Raw genomic sequence first — 15,509 nt, 5'->3', positions numbered from 1 at the left:
ACAGAGACACAAAGTGAACAAATGCTGTTAGGAAAATGGTACAAGAGACTTGCTTGATGCGGGGTGGCCACAAGCCTACAATTTTTAAGAAACACAATACCTGTGGAGCACAATAAAACAAAAAACAATAAAATGAGGTAGGCCTGTACCCATCAACAGTTTTGTTTTTCACTTTTAGTATAGTATTCAATAAATTACATGAGATACTCAGCACTTTAAAACACACAGTGTTAGGTGTTCTTTCCCAATTTTAGGCTAATGTAAGTGTTCAAAGCACATTTAAGATAGACTAGGTTAAGCTTTGATGTTTTCTAGACTAGGTGTATTAAATACAATTTCAACTTAGGATATTTTCAACTAACAAGGGAAGTTGTAACTTGTTTCCCTTTTTAAGAGCTAAAAAATCCTTACTAGAAGGCCCCAAGTAGACTTTTTCCTTAATCTCATTGACCTGAATTAGGTCAATGTCCCTTCTTAAGAAATCAATGATGGTGGATTCCAATAACACCAAGAACTAGGACAAGTAAGTTTTAATTTTGGAAGCAAAAATATTGGGAAAGAATATTTCTTTTCTTCGGTAAAAAGGAGGATTAGAAATTAGTAGGAAGGAAAGATGCAGTATAACACAAATGATGTTATTACAGGAAGGCTGTGGGGAAGCCTTCATCTAAATAAGAAATTGGAGTCAGCAAAAATCAGCATCTCAGCACCATGTAATAGTCCAATCTTGCATGATTCTGTGAAAGAAATAACACATAAGGCAGCCAGAGTGATCTCCTCACCAGATCACTCTCCTAGAACTAGGGTCTGCCACAGGACCATGAGGCACCCCAGAGTACCTGGTGGACCCAAGCATAAGATAGAGAGTCAAGATACACTGAATGGGGGAAAGAAAAAATAGGGATGAAGGGAATGAAGTTTCTTCTACAAATTTAGGAGTCCTGGTTTGAGTGGTATTGATGACTCTGACTCATTGCAGCAACGAAACAGGAGTTGAGACATTTTTTTTGAGGAAAGGACCCCAAAGCTCATTTTCCTACAGTGCAGAGCCCAAGTCATTAACCCCACTTGCCCAGGGATAAACGGAGTACTGGGGATCTGAGTTGGTTTAGACAAGCAGAGAGAAATGACTCTTGAAGAAAAAGAAGAGTATGGAGGAAAGAACTGTCAAAGGGCTAACTTGAGACACTTCAGATCATGGGCCATAACACATTTCATTTTGAATGTAAACTACCATCTAATTATGGCTTCCTGGAAATCTGAATGGAGATTCTGAAGCCAAATCTAAACTCAATAGCTCAAGACAATGATCTGGAAAGGATTCTTCCATGAGAACAAATGGGAGATGGTGGGGGGAGAGTATATCAGAGGCTTACCATTCTGGCAGAAAAGAGTTATCTGAAAACTTTACACCTTGTATATCTTCAAAGACTTACATATACCATCACACTGGTGTTCACTGGTCTGTCCTAAAATATTTGAAAGGAAGTTTGGATTATTCTAGAGCCACCAGAATGAAAAAAAGAGTACTTACAATTCAGCTGCTAGTGATAAAGTATAGGAGTGTGTCTATTTGTGTGTGTGTGTGTGTGTGTGTATGAGGAAAAGAAGAGGTGTGTGTGTGTGTGTGTGTGTGTGTGAACTGGGAAGTAAGTTTGGAAGCACTTAGAGACTGGTGGAATATGACTGGATTAAAAATGAAAGTCTCACTTGACAGCCCATCTTCTTTTGTTCCCTTGGCCACTCAACTCCCATCCCTGAATCTGGTGAAGGTGCTAACAGGCCATGACACTGCCAGAGCCCCAGTCATGAGATGACTGACTAATCAGCTCTCATGCCCTGAGAGGTGGCTGGGAAGCGTTTTCCAGGAAAACCTTCACTGAGCTTGTGTCTGGCTGGCCTCAAAGAGAAGTTCTCCTTGTAGGAAATATCTGAAACTCGTTTTCTTGGGTAGTTCAACAGAAGCTTATCAAGTGAACAGAGCACATTTTCTTAGTAAAGTTCTGGCTCTAAGAATAAATGGAAGTCGGATGCAAACTGAAAGGACCATTCAGTCAGCTGCAGGTTTCCATTTATATGTTTTATTAATTGTAGAGATAAAGCATTTACCAAGGAAATGGTCTGACATGTAATATTTTTAATAAGCCTAAAAAGATGTCTTATGAAACAAAAATGACTTTGGGTTGCAGAGCTGATAGGCAAAGCTTAGCCTCACATATTCTCTTCCATTTAAATCCTCTAAAGTAGGTACAACTCTCGTGTCGCCAGTCAATAGAAACTGAAAAGTTTTCTGGGCATTTTTCCAGAAAGTCAAGTGCATTTTCACTCAACAGCACTTTTCACTGTTTCTCCCAATATTACTACCTATTTCTAAGATAGAGTGGACAGCATGGGTCACCTTCAACATAGCTTATTATTCATATGTAACTCCAGTTACATATTGCTGTACACAATTGAGACTCCCAAATGGTTCAGGTCTCATGAGCCTCTGCCCCTTTCCTGTGTGGGTTGGTGCTGGGTACTGAGGATGCCCGAACAAACAACTCCAGAGAACACAAACACAGTAGTTTTGTTTTTGTTTTTGTTTTTGTTTTTACTGTGAAGGTTCCAATTCACTTACATTTTGTAATATTTTCACTTTATCTAAAGGAAGAAGAAGGGGAAAAAGCTGTGGTAGACTTCTGGCTGAAATCTTTGGATGCTACTTTCTTCATACTTATGGTATAAATTATTATTATTATTTTACCTCCGGGAGGGGCTCAGAGGAAAGAAACCGTATTTATTTAAGAAAATCAATAAGTTATTTGGCTGGGCGGGGAGAAGATCTGTAAAAGAGATATTAAAATAGGTGCATAAAAATGAAGAAAAAAATCTGAGCATGGAATGGAGCTAAGGGGACAGAAAATGGAAGAAGGACCCCAAACTCCAAGGTAGAAACTGAAGACACCAATTTGGTGTAAGTGGTTTATTCCATTTCAGGAACAGGGAAGTCTAAAATCCAAAATTCAATAGTCTGCCATTTGACAACATGCTATATGTCCTTGTCTCCCCCATCCCTCAACATTAACCCACAAATCTCCAGTAAATGACTACTGCATACTTTGTCGGAGGGGACTTTTTGGACAGACATTATCAAGTCAATAGATTGTGACCCACACTGAAGACACGCTAAGAGCCTAGCAGCAAGATAAAGAGTAGAGCGTGAATATTCCATAGAAGCTGGGAATTTGCTCTAGAGGAGGTTATGAAAAATATATGTCCTTGAGAATTTATAGAAATCTTGGAGAGGGCATTGAATTTCTTTTTTCAACTAGGTATGTGTTCAAGCCAGGCTTAACTAGAGGTGGCATTCTATATATACTATTGAGATTGACTTTGCAAATGTGTTCTGAAATGGTAAATGAATCACACCAGGCTTTCTTGACTCTTCATGGAACAGTGTAGTGTAACAGCAGTTTTCAACATCAGAGTGGTGAAGCATCTGAGAAAAAGGAGTGAAAGACAGCTGGCACACCACTGAAATATATATAATCTCTAAATCCTCTTCTTTCATGATGGAGTGCTAAGTGAGGCAGAATTTCTTTAAAAACAAAATAAAATATATTAGTTCTCCATAATTTAAGAAACAAGTCACCGTGAGGCAGATTTTGCTAACTGGGGAAGAACTGCTTGATCAAATATTCTGCCCATCAAGGTGGGCTTAGAGAAGTGGAAGCTAAGTTCCCAAAAGGGGTTCATCTTACTTGAAGGAGACTGTGCGCAAAGGGAACCAAAGCACAATGTCAAGAAATGGGTATTCAGGTTTTTTACACAGAGGGCAAGTGCAGACTTGAGCTACCAATTGGAAACTATTTGCAACCCAAGCTGGTGGAGAGGTTCCCACCTGTTATGATCTCTATTCAGTAGTTCCTGGTGATGTGTCCTTAAAGAAGGCGGCATGTTTTCCAAAGGAGTATTCTCTGGCATGTAGCAGGGAAAAAATGCAAAAACATGTATACAATGTAAAGAAATTTGGAAGAACAACCAAAAAAAGACCAAAAGTCAAATCCAATCCTGCCACGTCCTATGTAGCTTTGAGATTTAATTTCACTCAGCTTCAGCTTACTTCTCATTGTTACTGAGGCAATACTGTTCACCTTGTATGATTCTGGGAATGATTAAACTGAAATGAGGTAAAATATATAGATGAGTCTGTCTCTGATCTTGGGCCTAGATGTTAGTTCTTTCCTTTCTTAGTCCCAGTTGGCATATCAAAGAATAATAAAGAACATAAACTGTTCCCTCTAATTATTCCAGGTTTCCATTGTGTATATTTGACTTAAGACCCATTCTAAATTATTAATATTTACAACCCAAACAATGGTGGGTCCTTTTTGCTTCTGCAAAATTCAGTACTACATTGACAGTTTTAGATCACTTATTAGCTCTATCATATACTTAGCATAACTGTACTCAGTTTGACTATATTATTCACCCTTATTTGACTGATGTAAAAACACTTAATACGGGTTCTCTCTTTTTGCCCTCCCGCTGCCAGTAAAACAAACAACGTCCTAACATGCTTACCCTAATCATATGGAACATCCTTATTCTTCCAGCTTACCTATTTACTGATCCAAGAATCTATGGTTATCAGAAGTTTGCCTGCATGATAATAACACATAGATCTTATTTAAAAAGCAAATTTCTGGGCCCCATTTAATATATTCTAATTCAATAGCTATGGAAAAGGAATGGCTTTTTAAAAAAGTACCCTCACTCATTCTGATACAAGTGGTCTTGATCACTCTGAAAGATACAGCTAGGACTGTAACAGACCCATAGAGCTGAAACATAACGCCATGTTCCCCAAATTATTCTGTTCCTCAATTTTAGAATGTAGAGGTGATTTTCCTAAAACTGAGTGACAAATTTGCATAATTATTTTAGTTGAAAGGAAACCAAGAGAAGAAAAAGCTAGTCTGAAACATATTTTGCAGATGGAAAAACAAGCCTCATAAAGACTGATAAGTACCCAAGAAGTCACAGCTAGTTTATCTTGAAAGTTTTCACCTAAGACTGCTCCATTTTCTTTCCTACATGAGCATGGCATCTTAACATCCATGTTTGCAATAAATAGAACCTTAGGAATAATTGTGTGTGCGTGCGTGCATGCATGTGTGTGTGAAAGGTGAAATCTCTAGGCAAGCTCAAAACATTAAAAATAATTAAACATTTTCAACCTAAAATGCACTCTAATACTATAAATATTGGCTGCTCTAAGCTAAATGTTGCTTTCAAATGACTTACTTCACATGCCTTTTCATTGTTTTATCAACATGATGAAGTTATTTTTTTTTTCTTTTCCTCCTTGAGTAAAAGATAAAACCAAGTGGAACTATAATTTTCAATTTTTGTTTTTAGAAACACTAAAGATGTTGTACTCTAAAACTCCTCCATTTATCCCAGGTCAGGGCAGGTCCTTCAACAAAAATTACTGTAGCAGTTCAATACATTTCTATTTAGAGATTCAGCTCTTTTTTTGCAAGTAAAATCTGTGCTTAGTGGTAGGACTGAAAACTTGGAGGAAACATACATATTTAAATTTTCTCCCCCTTAGGAAAATGTCATTAATTTTGTGCAAAAAAAAAAGTGTAGACAAGAAATCTTCCCCTAGGATTACAAACTCAGACTATAATAATTAACAAGAGCTTAAGTTCTTAGTGGTATAACTTCCCCAAATTCTGTTGAATTCACCTATAACTGGAGACAAACTTTACAAAAAAAAAAAATCAGAGCACCGCCTACCACATACTCTTCCAAATCTCCCTAATTTTCTAATCAAATGACTCAAGTAAAAAGTTTGACATATACTTTATCTGTACATCAGGAAACAACACATGTCATTAAACTATCCTTAATTTCTCCATATTTTCTACAATTTTACCTACACTTGTAACAATTTAAATTTTAAAAATGCTACAGTTTTTACCTAAACTAGTATTGATTTAAATTTTTAAAAAATGCTGAACTATGATCCAAAAACAGAGTTGGCAAAATTGCTGGAATCCCTACACTCTTGAGTAAAATAGTTCAGCTCAAGGTTATTTAAAAATGCTTCCTCAACTGTGTGAGCAATAATTTCCAGTCCCAGTCCCATTCCCATTACTATCTCAATTGTTAGCCCTTCTGTGAGTACTATTTCTACTTCCACAAAGCATGTTCTTAGCTAAATATTATATATGGATTTCATTTTTCTTTCTTTCTTCTATTTTTTTCTTACTTGAATCATCCATTGTTTTTATTTTCTAATTTCTGTTCAATATTTCTGAGTCACCATTGGCAGCCCGCTGGAAATTTTTGTCATTTGTATTTTTTTTAATTTACTAAACTTCCTTGACCTATTGTGCAGTTTCAGGTTTTAAATTTATCCCCAGAGTTTTCATTTAAGGAAAATCTGGACTTAAGTGCTTAACTGATGCTGAACAATTCCAAATAAATCCATTAGAAAGTGTTCATGAGAAATTAAGGTGTACTCATTAAAGTATAAAATAAAGAAAAAAATCGAATTTCTGGTTCAATAAACTGATAATAACATTCTAAAACATGAGGGGAAAATTATGTTTAATTTTACAACATACCACAGAAACATATGGAAAGTCCCCAACATGTAATATATATTTTAAACAAATTCAGTAATATTTCCTAATTACTATTCAGTTATTCCAAGACCTCTAGACTTGCTCTAAGCAAAAAAAATCTTTTCTTCTTACAAATGAAGTTATCCTCTCACACAGTTGACTTAATTTCTAGGAGATAAATATTCTTTCAAATGTGGAAATCCAAGGCAGTCTAGTAAAAGAAGGATTTTTGTTCCTAGTCTTAATTGTAGAAATTTTTGTTTGTCCAATAAATAAAATTCTGAAAATATTCCTTTATTACTTAAGCTTTCAACTAACTCTTCCTTTTTGCACTTTACTTCAGAGACCATAAAGAACAATATTCAATAGACTTTCCATTTTTTCCAAATTAAAATACCACAAGAAAATAATGAGTCCTATTAGGTTTGCACAATGAAAAGCCAAAAAAAAAAAAAAAAAAAGCTTTACAAAGAAATACGTTATGGCTCTGTAAAGGTTGAGAGTCAGACTTTAGAATAATTACCCCAATTTCCTTTCCTCTGAGTTGCATTAACTAGGAGACATGTTCAACATTGTATCTTTGCAGTCCCCATGGGAATGAGCTCCAGTTGCCTTTGCAATAACTGGCTTCATAATGGATTCTGGTTCCTTCTCTTCCCTAGCTTACTTCATCATACCCTCCCCAGTATTCCCTGTGATCACCTTCCAAAGAAACTATTTACAATAAATCTTTGTCTCAGAATCTGCTTCCCAGGGAACCCAAATCAACAGCCTCAAGATCTGTCCATTCCATATCACTGTTCTCACCCCCTTTCCCCTCACAGACAGCCATTGTGCTCTAAGCAACTCAGGGCACTAAATGCTGGTATTAACTGAACTAAAAAGCACCCAATTAATTCTCCAAGTTCTCTCCACAATCAGCATTTTCCCCTCCTGTACTCATGCTCTTAAGACTGATTTTGCTGAGAAACTGATCAAATTATGGTTAGATCATGATGTTCAGTTGCAACTTTCGGCAGAAACAACACAATAGGAAATCAAAAGACTGTGTTCTTTGTTTATCATTCTCTAATTTGGTGACCTCAGTCAAATAACTCTTGCAGTTCAAGTTTTTTGTGAGCACTAGGTGTTGTATGTTAAGCCAATTTGACGATAAATTATATGACAGAAAGAAAGAAAAAGAGAAAGAAAGAAAGAAAGAAAGAAAGAAGAGGGAGGGAGGGAGGAAGGAAGGAAGGAAGGAAGGAAAGAAAGAAATGGAGCCCATATCTGACTGACAACTGCAATAAGTTGGAGTATAAAAATTCTCTTAGACTTGGAAAACTTAGGATAAATAGGACATCATTTCAAATCAACCTCCCATCTTAGAGGATGCCTTAGTGATAATATAGCTTATTTCAAAGTTCAGACCTTCACAGGTGGAGAAGAACACAGGGATATAAACAGACCTAATGTGTTGTTCCTAGTCAGTATGTCTACTCTAAAGAGCAGCATTCTGAACAGACTTAGTCAAATTAAATACATGTATATTTATGATTAAACAATTCAAGTCCTGGGTATATATTCCAGAGAAATTCTTCACAAAGATCTACTAGGGAGTACATGCAAGGTTGTGCATCATAACCATATCTGGCAGAGGAAAACAACCTGAAAGACCACCAGTGGACAGGTGAGTAGGTGACATGTGATGAAAGCATACCACATTGTTTTCAGGTGGAAAACAATCCACTTGACATTTACAGAGCATTGTGAATAGAACTTAAAAACCATAGTGCTGGATGAAAAAGAAAAAAAAAGAAAGAAACAGAACATAAACATATGATTTACATTTCTTATAAATGCAGGCAAAACCAACGCACATCTTCAAAATGTGTAATTAAAGAAGATGAGAATATACATCAAACACATAAGAACATGTGCTTATAGCATGGGAAGGGAAGATAGTTATAAAAAAAATAATCAATCATCTGCATAGAAGGACTTGCCCAAACTTATAATAGCAGTCTGTCATAAATTTGGGGGGGCAGCTCTACACTGAAAGCACAGAGCCTGCTTGGGATTCTCTCCCTCCCTCTCTGCCCCTTCTCTGCTCATGTTCTCTTTCTCTCAAAATAAAAAAATAAACATTTTTCAAAAATGAATGAATGGAATGAATGGCTCAATAAATGGCTAGTGTTCAAGTCAGAGTATCTGGATTTGAATTCCGCCTCTACCACTTACTAGCTTGATTTAATCTTTTGGAAAACTTTCTCGCAAACGTAAAATATGAGTAATAATATTACCTACCTTGCAGGCTCATTGTGAAGGTTAAGTTAAATTCATATGAAGCACTGCGGCACCAGGGAGGCTCAGTCCGTTAAGTGCCTGGCTTTTGGTTTCAGCTCAGGTCGTGATTTCACAGTTTATGAGTTCAAGCCCCATGTCAGGCTCCATGCTGACAGCACAGAGCTGGCTTGAGATTCTCTCTCTCTTTCACTCTCTCTCTCTCTCTCTCTGCCCCTCCCCTGCTCACACATACACACTCTCTCTCTCTGAAAATAAATAAACTTTAAAAATTCACATGAAGCATTTGGTGTGAAGCTGACACATGATGGAACACAGTGAATACTAGAGATTTGTTATTAATAATCTAAAGTGATGCCTCACACAGTTTAGCAGGTTGATAGAGAAGTAGTTTTGTTTGCTTGTTTGCTTGTTTGTTTGGGGGAGAGAGATGAGCAGAGACCTTTACTGAAGCTCTCCTGTGCCTCAGACACTAATGGAGAAGATATGAGAACTTTATATTTCCAGGTGCCAGTTGATGACTGACAACAGATCATTCCAAAATGGCAGGTGGAGAATGAGAAAGGCCAGTTACTCGTCTGTAAACAACTTTCCCCGCCTTGCCTTATCCCAGGATAATGGGGTAATGAAGCACTTGTCTGAGAGAGCTGTGACTCAAACAGAGCTGGCTACAAGGGAGCAAGGATTATGTGCAAGAAGTAAGTAAAGGAGCCAATAGCAAGGCTCACCTGCTACCAGGAGCTCTCTGTCTAGAATTGCCATGGTTTCTCCATTAGTGTGTTTTGCCCTAGGCTTCCCAGCTGGACAGAAGGCTATAAAAAGGAAACCACGTAGACAAGGCTAGGACAGACTACTTGAGATGAAAGAACTTGAGCATGGCCAATATGGCAAGCACCAGGTTCACAGAAGGGTGGGCTCCCAGGATTGTCATCACAGCATGGGTTTGTTCTACGGTCTTTACTGCTCCCAAGATTATCAGTAGGAACTGATTCTGAATCACAAGAATCATGTGACAACAAACCAAGAAACCAGAGAGTCGAGGACATCCCCACAACGTGATGCTCAACATCACTGGGCTGCCCCAGCACAGAGTCTGTCCTGAACCCAAACACAACAGGAAACCAGGGTGTGTTACGTGAAATACCAACTTTCTCATGTTCAAGGTCACCCCAATGAACCCCCTCAATATCAGTATCTCCTGAAGGCAGGCATGGGCTTATTTTTTTAAGTTGTTCATTTTCTTCACATGTAAAACAAATATATCAAAAGGGAAATAAGACCGGATTCAGTAAGTAATGTGTGCCTTAAATAATACTGGTGTTGAAAAATAGTCACAACCGCTCTTCTATTTACCCATGATTCTTCTTTATTCGGCTGCTAAATATAGGGGCATGTTAGTATTGCTGTCAGCTTAATAGAAGGCATTAAAGGCTCTAACAGTGGTGCGAGAAGCTGTGGATAAATCTTTCCTGTGCTGAAGGTTAGTAGGGTACTGTGATGCTATATGCCTGCAGGACCTTTTTTTTTTTTTTACTTCCACTTCTGCACTGCAGTTCATCAAGGAAACAGTCATACTGGAAAAAAGAAATTACACATCAAATCTAGCAAGTGATTAGCACCAGCATTCCAGAAAACTTCAGCTTGGCCTGTGTTTTCAGCTTCTGCTCCAACTTCATTGCTGCAAGATAAGAGAAAATAATAGTCAGCTTAATGAGATAAATAACATGTTAAACATCTGAAAATTATATATTAATATTAATATATTAATTATATATTATATATTAATATTTGGGCATGAAGTCTCATATTAAAAAATATTTACAGTAGGAATTTTTCCCCCCTCGGGAGCTTTCTTATTCCACAATTAATGGCATAACAAAGACCTGTAGCTGTACAGGTACAGCTGTACCTTCACATCAGACTGTTCTCTTGAGAGCTCAGAAGAGCAGCTCTGGCCTCGTTCAAGGGGTTACAATGGCTTTGAGGGGCTGGTGCAGCCTTAAGGTACAGCGTTGCCATATCCCACCCACAAGCTCTCACCTGCCAATCACTTGGCTGCTACCCTTTCCTTTAGCACTGATGACTGCATCATTCCCTAGAATGTAACATCTCAAACAAGGAGGTAAAGTGAAGTGGGATTGGAATAAGTCCCAGCTTTTGCAAAATGGAACACTACAAAAGATAGAGACCGCAAATGAACCTTCTGTTGTTTTCGTTTCATATATTGAGTCAATTGGCTTGATAATGCTGCTGTGTGGCACAGGAGGGATTTTCATAATCTCTTGATCCATCAATCTCTCCATGTTCCTATTTGACAGGGTTAGAGTCTCTTGAACAGGTGACGTAAACTAAACTGAGTGGGCTGGATATCAGTAGATTATGCAAGTCAAGAAAGAAAGTTTAAAAGAAAGTATCAGAGATGAGGGCAGAAGAAAAATTTACTTCTCAAACATTACTCTGAACCAACATTGTGACAGAATGGCACCAATGGAGAAAAATGACCATAACTTTATACTTCCAGGTGTCAGTGGAGCATTCCAAAATGGCAGGTGGAGAAGCAAAGAGGTCCACTGCTCTTCTATAAGTAACTCGGCCTGCTATGCTCTGGTCTGGATCATAGGGTGATGACACAGTGGTCTGGGAAAGCTGGCTCCAAGAGAAATGCGAGCTATGTGCAAGAGGTAAGTAAAGCAGATAGAAAATCTCAGTACAATATGGCCAGGCAGCTAGGCAGGATTGGGAAACGTGGTTATATTCTGTATCATTTAGGAGAAACCACATTTGTTAGATGAGAAGGAGGAGGTAAGGAAAATGCTACTAAAACAGAAGGGGTACCTTCACTAATGTACTGATTTGTTCTGGCTACAGAAAATCAGTCATAAAATAAGTAAGTTGTAGCCTTCATCATCTGCGATTCTGTGAAGCTTTAAAATAAAAGGAGAAAATGACTAAATCGCATCTCCTCCTTTTCTTTCTAACAAAGAAAAACTACCATTTTTTTGATTTTCCCGAAAGCACCGACATTTGGTAGCTAATACTACAAGAGATTTAAAGGAATCATCATCCTTTAGCTAATGCTTATGAAGTGTTATGTATTTTATATGCTAAGCACTTTGCATGCATAAATGCAGATCTTCCCCATTATCCCTTGATCTCATTTTACAGAGAATGAAACTGAGGCCCACAAAGATTAAATAGCATGGCCAAGCCACAGCATTTGAAACTAAACCCTAGCCCGTCCAGTGTTTTCTATTTGTCTTTGCTGCTGGTGTAGTTATTAGTGTGTCACAGCCATCTATGGAAACCCACATTATGTTTGGCTTGTAAATGATCAACCGTCTGTCATCAGAAGTATTTAAACAGAAGATGCATAAGGATATAATTGCAGACAGGATCATAACATTCAGTAAAATATTGGACGAAATGCCCTCGGAATTCTCTTTCCAGTGTAAGATTCATCATCACATAAATAGTTGAGTCAGATGGAAGAGGAACAGGTAGTCCATCGTCTGTTGTCACACTGGCAAACTCAGCACTATTTCTCAGTTCTCCCTGAACCCACTGGCAGATCAAAGTAACATTTGGCATCACAATCGAGCAGCTGGTTTGAAATGATACATTATCCTATGACAGGCGGAGTCAGGATTTTCAACATTTCATGAAGTTCCTAGTTTCCCTTGCCCCTCTCAGTATATAAGGCGTCAAGTAACTGGGGAAAAACACAGGTCCAACATTTCAGAAAGATGAAGTTCATTAATAAAATAAATCAATCAATCCTTATTTTTCAGGCTAGCACTAAGTCTCAGGATTTTTTATCATGCTGCCAGTTGAACAACACACTTATTTTAGAAATAAGAAAATATAAATAAGAGCTGAAGGCATTTTTAAAAATCATAATTCTGAAGGGACTCAAATTCCAATTGTTTTATTTATTTTGAGTGAACTTTGGATAATAAGTCATGTAGTGCTGTAAAACTTTAAGCCAATGTTACAGAAAGCATTTCTTAGAAGAATGTGCTGTGTAAATTTTTTATTCCCTTTTTATACAAAACCATTCATGTATACTCTTCTCTGCCAAATGAAAGCAAAATGACCTCCATACGTGTCCTTGTAAGTATGAAGCCATATTTCATGTATCCAGAAAAAAAGCCATTTCTGGGAAATGTGTATAATATTATTGCTGCATACTCACTTTTTTTCTGAAAGATTTTAAATATGTTTTGGACATTGACATAACTACTAACTCTGGTGTGAGAACACAAGATCTAGTATGAGAACTCATTATCCAGAAGCCAGAAGCTATAAAATGTTCAGTAATTAGCAGTGCTATAAACGTAGCTTGATAGATAGAGAAGGTAGGTATAAGGGAGGCTAGAGAGCAAAACATTGAATCTGAGGTCAAAACACTTAATATCTGGATGACCCTAGCTCCAAATAGTGATTAGCCCGATCTTATTTTGTTTGTTTATCTTGAAAAATTAGCACATGCAGGAATGGAAGTCCAAGGAGTTTCTGACTTGTTCAGCTTTACCATGACTCACTCCTATACAAAACCCAACATGAATATATTGAGACGACTTGGAAGGAGAGCCCCCAAAATTGTCAAACCTGCACCTCTCACATAGTATATTCAACTGCATCCCTAGAGAAGAAATAATAAGTAAGACCTGTGTCTTTTTAATGACTACTTAGAGTAATACCCTCTCAGATTTCAGTTCTGCCCCCTTGTCAACCAAGTGTAAGAACAAAGAGAAATTAAAAAGAAGAGACTTCAGGGATGCCTGGCTGACTTAGTTGGTTAAGCATCCGACTGCAGTTCAGGTCATGATCTCATGGTTCTTGAGTTCAAGGCCCATGTCAGGCTCTGTGCTGACAGCTCGGAGCCTGGAACCTGCCTCAGATTCTGTGTCTCCCTCTCTCTTTGCCCCTCCTCACTCATACTCTCTCTCTCTCTCTCTCTCTCTCTCTCTGTCTCAAAAATAAATAAACATTAAAAAAAATTTAATAAAAACAAAAAAAAAGAAAAGAAAAGACTTCATTCTCCATGTTGAAAATAAGGGAAGTAATTTCCATCTCTCCTTCATAGAGCATTTACTTTAAAAACTTGTTGCAGGGGCGCCTGGGTGGCTCAGTTGGTTGGGCGGCCAACTACAGCTCAGGTCATGATCTTGCAGTCTGTGAGTTTGAGCCTAAAATCGGGTCTGTTCTGAGCACTCAGAGCCAGGAGCCTGCTTCTGATTCTGTGTCTCCCTCTCTCTCTGCCCCTTCTGTGCTTGCTCTCAGTCTCTCTCTCTCTCTCTCTCTCTCTCTCTCTCTCAAAAACAACTAAAAAGTCTTAAAAAAAAAAAACCTTGTTGCTGTAAATACATTCTCCTCTTGTTGAAATGTATATAAATTCTTCTGAAATTTAGACAGGAATTCTGTCAACTTTAAGACCTAGGAATGTCTTTCTCAAGAGTTTGAGAACCATGTCCTTTGTAAATGTCCAAGTGAGATAGCACTCACATTTCCTAGTTTCTGAGAGAGGATAAGAGCCTACCCAGCTGATTCCTACCTCCTGTTATAAAGACGTGAAAAGTGTATTGTAGCTTTATGTAAAGCTGATTAACACAGGTAGTAACCCCAATTGCTACTGCCCAATCTTACTTGAGGATGAATTGAATTATGGTTTATCTTGAGAACATATATATAATGGGTTATATCTACTTGGCTGTATGCAGGGTGAGATTTCCTCCTGTCTTTGCAATCTCCGTGTGATTGCGATATATATATCACATTCTGGTTTAATGCTTATTCAATAACAAAATTGTTTCCTTCCTCTACTATCTTTAAGATGATTTCTGGATTGGCAGAATTTTTAAAAATTATGTTTCCCTAAAACAGGCAGGAGGCTTACAACCCAGGAAAGTCATTTTGATGGGTTCCAGTTCTGCCACGCCTGGAGGTAGGAATGTCCTCTGGTTATCACTGCCTTGTCTACCTGGATGCCTGGGCAGGGGGGGCTACCCATTCAGGCATTCACAGTAGGTGTGTTTATAAGATAAATTTATCCTGGCCCTCTAGCCAGCTGTCTTTCAAAGCATAGGAATTTTATTTTAATCAACACTTAATAATATCCGGATTCTGAGTTCTTGCCTGAGATTACAACCTTGAACTCAGCAATCCAAAATTTATCAAAGCCTGATTTTGAGAAATAACATTTATGAGAAATTGCCTGAAGGGAGTAGAGGGGGCCCATTCTTCTTGATAATTTCATTTTTACCCTTGAATCAAACCAGAAAATGAGAGTGGCTTCCATGGACAAGACACTGATTTCCCCTTTTCTATGTTCTCATCTGGAGGATAAAGATAAAGGAACAAGATGTGTGTTCCCTAAGATTAGAACTTTAAACATCAATAGAGGTTCTGGAATTCAAAATAAAATGAACACAAAAAGGCTTATATGCACCACAGCAGCCAGAAAGTCTTAGTCACCTTGCTAGCACTATTGTTATCTTGCTAACTCTTAAATGTCTAAAAAATCTGCAGAGAGAAGGAATGAGAAAATAGGAGAAGAATTCGCCTTGTGTGTGTTTATGGGCAGCTGGTGAATGATTAGCTCTCAAG

The 15,509-nt window shown here is 37.8% G+C and overlaps 1 protein-coding gene across 1 annotated transcript in view; it reads right to left on the bottom strand.

The window, feature by feature from the left end:
* TINAG (tubulointerstitial nephritis antigen) overlaps positions 1 to 15,509 on the bottom strand; it is a 142,956-nt gene that overhangs the window by 105,021 nt on the left and 22,426 nt on the right. The window contains exons 3-7 of the mRNA XM_047860364.1: positions 11,419 to 11,571; positions 11,104 to 11,210; positions 10,944 to 10,998; positions 10,496 to 10,581; positions 9,632 to 9,715 (exon numbers count right to left, since the gene is read on the bottom strand). Coding sequence (XP_047716320.1) covers positions 9,632 to 9,715; positions 10,496 to 10,581; positions 10,944 to 10,998; positions 11,104 to 11,210; positions 11,419 to 11,571 — 485 coding nt within the window. The remainder of the gene's footprint in view (positions 1 to 9,631; positions 9,716 to 10,495; positions 10,582 to 10,943; positions 10,999 to 11,103; positions 11,211 to 11,418; positions 11,572 to 15,509) is intronic.

This window comes from Prionailurus viverrinus, chromosome B2 (genome assembly GCF_022837055.1).
Source record: "Prionailurus viverrinus isolate Anna chromosome B2, UM_Priviv_1.0, whole genome shotgun sequence".
Classification (NCBI taxonomy): Eukaryota; Metazoa; Chordata; class Mammalia; order Carnivora; family Felidae; genus Prionailurus; species Prionailurus viverrinus.
The sequence above is the reverse complement of the archived record's forward strand: the minus strand, read 5'-3'. Positions and strand labels throughout refer to the sequence as shown.